Below are 4872 nucleotides of genomic sequence, written 5' to 3' on the forward strand. Positions count from 1 at the left end.
CACATGAACAGCAATATCAAACGAATTCAGTCTAGTTATATTTTATATGGATTATTGTACAATATCGAGCAAGTCAATAAAAAAAAATCAAATAACTAACTGTCTGCCTGTCTGTGTCTGTCTGTCTGTGTCTGTCTGTCTGTCTGTCTGTCTGTCGTATGTCTGTCTGTCTGTCGGTCTGGTCCTGTCTGTCTGTCGGTATGGACTGTCTGTCTGTCTGTTTTGTCTGTATGTATGCATATATGCATGCACACATGTATGTAATCATATATCACATAATCATATATTAATAGATAGATATTACATATATGTAGTATGTATGTATATATGTGTGTGTGCTGTGTTGGTGGTGTGTGTGTGGTGGTGTCTGTTGTGTTGTGTTGTGTTGTGTTGTGTTGGGTTGTGTTGTTGTGTTGTGTTGTGTTGTGTGTGTGGTGTGTTGTGTGTGTGTGTGGTGAGTTGTGTGTGGACATTGCGGGTGTGGTGTGTCAGCTGTGTTGTGTGGTGTTGTGTTTGGTGTTGTGTGTGTGTTGTGTTGGTGGCGTGGTTGTTTTTGGGTGTGTTGTGTTGGTGTGTGGGTGTGCATGTGTGTGGTGTTGTCTGTGTGTGGTTGTTGTGTTGTGGTTGTGGTGTGTAGCCTCAGTGTGTGTGTGGTGTGGTGTGGTGTGGTGTGTTGTGTGTGTGGTGTGTTGTGTGTTGAGTGGTGTGTGGTGTGCTGTGTGTGTGTGGTGTGTGTGGTGTGTTGTGTTGTGTGTGTGTTGTGTGTGTTGTTTGTGTGTGTGTTGTGTGTGTGGTGTTGGGTGTGTTGTGTGTGGGTGTGGTGTGTTGGTTTGTGTTGTGTGTGTGTGTGGTGTGTGTGTGTTTGTGTGTGTGTTGTGTTGTGTGTGTGTTGTGTGTGTGTTGTGTTGTGTGTGTGTGTGGTGGTTGTTGTGTGTGTGGTGTGTTGTGTGTGTGTGTGTGGTGTGTTGTGTGTGTGTTGTTGTGTGTGTGTGTGTTGTGTTGTGTGTGTGTGGTTTGTGTGGTGGTGTGTGTGTGTGTGGGTGTGGTGGTGGTGTGGTGTGGTGGTGTGTTGTGGTGTTGTGGTGTGTGTGTGTGTGTGTGTGTGTTGTGGTGGGTGTGTGTGTGTGTTGTGTGGTGTGTTGTGTGTGTGTGTGTTGGTGTGTGTGTTGTGTGTGTGTGTGTGGTGTGGGTGTGTGTGGTGTGTGGTGTGGTGTGGTGGGTGTGGTGTGGTGTGTGTTGTGTGTGTGTGGTGTGTGGTGTGTGTGTGTGTGTGGTTGTGGGTTGGTGTGTGGGTGGTGTGGGTTTGGTGTGGTGTGTTGTGTGGTGTGGTTGTGTGTGTTGTGTGTGTGTGGTGTGGGTGTGTGTGGTTGTGAGTGTGTGTTGTTGTTTGTTGGTTGTGTGTTGTGGTGTGGTGTTGTGTGGGGTGTGTGTTGTGTGTGTTGGTTGTTGTGTTATGGTGGTTGTGTGGTGTGTTGTGGTGTAGTGTGTTGTGTGGTGTTTTTGTGTGTGGTAGGTGTGTTGTGTGTGTGTGTGTGTGCTGGTGGTGTGTGTGTGCAGGTGGTGTGTGTTCAGGCGGTGTGTGTGTGTGTGGTGTGTGTGTACATAATTTCATGATATGACTGTACGTTGTATGTACGTAATATGTACTTGTATGTCATATGTAGTTGTATTGCATTTATGTGTATTATGTTCTATGGAACATGTATATTATGACATATGTAAGTGTGATGTATGTATGTTATATGTACCTATGTACTATGTAATATGTAGTTGATTTGTACATTGTAATGCTACAGTAATTTTAAAATTTTGTGTTGGAGAATTTTTAAAAAACGCGTCTTGTAGCCGTGTTCTCAGTTGTGTGTTTATGTTAAAATTATTTAAATTTATTCATAAGGCATTTGAAAAGTTTTGGGTTAAAAATAAAAATGTATTTTAGTTGTCTCTAATAAAACTAGCAATTTCTTTGTCCTATAATTTACATAGGAAAGGTACCAAAAGTGCAGAAATTTTTATTAATATTTCTTGTAAACTCTGAATCTTTCTATCTTCCTGTACCTTGAATGTTGCCCAGGTGAGGATCTGATTCTCGGGCTAATGCAGTTAAGGTAATTATCAGAAAATCAGATTAATTGGAAAGTAAAATGAAACAGTCAAAATAGTTATAACATTTCTGTTTTCTCAATGTATAATAACGTACCTTCTGTCTGGTAGTAAAATTAATTTCTCAGTAGATTAATTTTATTTTGGCTTGTATTCATAGTAATTTATGGTAGAAGGATTTACCTGTCACTATCCAAAAATCTTTTATTTTATACATTCTTTTGGTGTATCACTAATCTCGTTTTAGTAAGTAATGTAATAATTGAGTGGAATGTTTAGACAATAACACTACTCATCTGTTTGCATTTAAACCTTTCAAGACTATATTAATTTAAGTGCATCACCAACTTGGGTTTTTATCTAGGTATTTATCAAAACAGCTTTCATAGACAGCAAAATTATTAATAGATCTGTATCAAAATATCTAGTCTTTCTATTACTTCTGGTCACAAATATATGCTTGGCATAAGAAACTAAAGGACTCCCTGTGATTTTTTAAGAGAAAGATGTTTCCCCTAAATATGCCTTATGTTTATCTAATATCCACAGTCAACTGACTGCAGTACAAAAAAAATATGCCAAAATAGTAACAATATTTCTAGAAAGTGTATGATTAATCAGGAAAATAATATATATTCAAAAAGTGAGAGAGCAATCTTAAAAAGAAAAAAAGGGGGGATTTATCAACAAAAATCAAATAGATGTATTTTTAAAAAGTTAACCACTTAGCCATTCACTCCAAGACTACCTACCGACTTCAATCTGGAGTCAAGGAAGTCCAGCAGCTTAATGATGGCTGTCATGTCTTTGCCATCATACTCGCATGATCGTTCGTTCTGTTTGCTTAGGTCTGAGTCTACTTCAGTGAAGCAGGCAGCCTCCATGAGAGCTGTGCCCCTGCAGTAGGCTGGGTAGTAACCACTGTTGGGGCTGGAGGAGGCATTGGGGACTCAGAGGCCTGCGGCATATCACACAGCAACTCCTCATACATCTTGGGAGGCATCACCAGTAGCAGGTTGACCGTGTTGCTGTAAAAAGGGTTTAAGATACATCTTGGTGTGTGGATCCTTACAGTGGGGCTGCCACTTCTATTCTTCTGAGGAAATGGAATGTCAGCTAGGAGTAGGAGAAAAAGGCAAGAAGGAAGAAGGAGCACAAGCAAAAGAAGATAGAAAAGAGGGAAAAGAAAGAATAAGAGACACAGACAAAGGTAGAAGAGAAGGACAAAAATCAGAAAGAATTCAAGGCTACAGCCATCAAGTTGCGCCAAAATTCTGTCTTCTCAGGGTAGCAAGTAAAGACTAAAAGCAAAAAGATGAAACAGGCACCCAAGAGAAAGCAACAGAAACAAAGCTGAAAAGGAAGAAGATAAAAGGAAAAACAGAAGAAAATCAATACCACAGCCACCAACCTGTGCAGGGAATCCGTCTTCTCAGGGCAGCGAGTGGAGGCCAGGAGAAGATAGCGTAGGATGCTGATAAGACGCAAGCAGTGGCTGTCCTCCTCCTCGTCTGGGCTGTTTTTGTCGATGTGAAGTACCAAGTTGTACAGAACTTTGAGAACCTCGTTAACCAGTTCTGCCTGTTCATCCTGGGGGAAAGGTTTGGAAAAACATTCTACCTTATCTTTCTAGGTGGTTGGGTGGCTGGGTGGATGGATGGATGGATGGATGGATAGATGGATGGATGGATGGATGGATGGATGGATGGATGGATGGATGGATGGATGGATGGATGGATGGATGGATGGATGGAGGGATGGATGGATGGATGGATAGATAAATAGATAGATGGACAGATGGATGGAACTATTAACAAACAATATATTAATGTATGCATAAACATATATGAGAAAACAAAACTACAGAGGAAACTGAATGTACCCAGTGCTGAGGATACTAATCCTTACACAAAATATGTTATACACAAGGACCAACAAAAATATACAAATATCAAAATTACAAATAAAAGCTAGAGGCCTAATTTCCTAACACTATGCCCACCCCCCCCAAACCCACCCACCCACTCCCACACCAAGGACATCTCCCCAAAGAAACAAAGAAAATGCTCACGTTGAAAATAATGGGATTGGGGAGATAGCCGTTGACAGACTGCACCTCACTCTCCTCCTGGGCCGTTTTAAGCGACAGGTCAAGGATCTCGATCAGGTAGGTCAGCCCATGGTACTCCGACCTCAGCCGTGGTCTGCGTGAATAGGGAAGAAGTCAGGGTTACATCTCTTCCTTTCTCTTCCTTCTCCTCCTTCTCCTTCAACTAATTATATTCATCATTTATATACAGTGCATGTGTGTGTGTGTGTGTGTGGGGGGGGGGGGAATTCATGTCGAATAGATTGCGAGTAGAACAACGAAGGGAAGTACAAGAAAACACACGAATATGCCGAAGGCCTTTATGCCCTGACGAAGCAATTAAAGCGAAAAGGCCTTCGGCATATTCGTGTGTTTTCTTGTACTTCCCTTCGTTGTTCTACTCGCAGTGTGTGTGTGTGTGTGTGTGTGTGTGTGTGTGTGTGCGGGTGTGTGTGTGTGTGTGTGTGTCTGTGTGTGTCTGTGTGTGTCTGTGTGTGTCTGTGTGTGTCTGTGTGTGTCTGTGTCTGTGTGTCTGTGTGCTTGTGTGTGTGTGTGTGTGTGTGTGTGTGTGTGTGGTGTGTGTGTGTGTGTGTGTGTGTGTGTGTGTATATTAAATATTTAAAAAGATATATATAATATAAATATATATATATATAAAATATATATATATAATATTAAAT

General features: G+C 41.3%; 1 protein-coding gene across 1 annotated transcript in view; it reads right to left on the bottom strand.

Annotated features, from left to right (window-relative positions):
* The window catches only part of LOC119571835 (synembryn-B-like), a gene marked incomplete at its 5' end in the record, with an annotated part of 5599 nt that extends 1292 nt beyond the window's left edge, over positions 1-4307 (bottom strand). The window contains 4 exon segments of the mRNA XM_037918953.1: positions 2856-2998; positions 3001-3131; positions 3515-3693; positions 4175-4307. Coding sequence (XP_037774881.1) covers positions 2856-2998; positions 3001-3131; positions 3515-3693; positions 4175-4307 — 586 coding nt within the window.
* Positions 4308-4872: the final 565 nt, after the last annotated feature.

The sequence above is a fragment of the Penaeus monodon genome, unplaced genomic scaffold, assembly GCF_015228065.2.
Source record: "Penaeus monodon isolate SGIC_2016 unplaced genomic scaffold, NSTDA_Pmon_1 PmonScaffold_8251, whole genome shotgun sequence".
Taxonomy (NCBI): Eukaryota; Metazoa; Arthropoda; class Malacostraca; order Decapoda; family Penaeidae; genus Penaeus; species Penaeus monodon.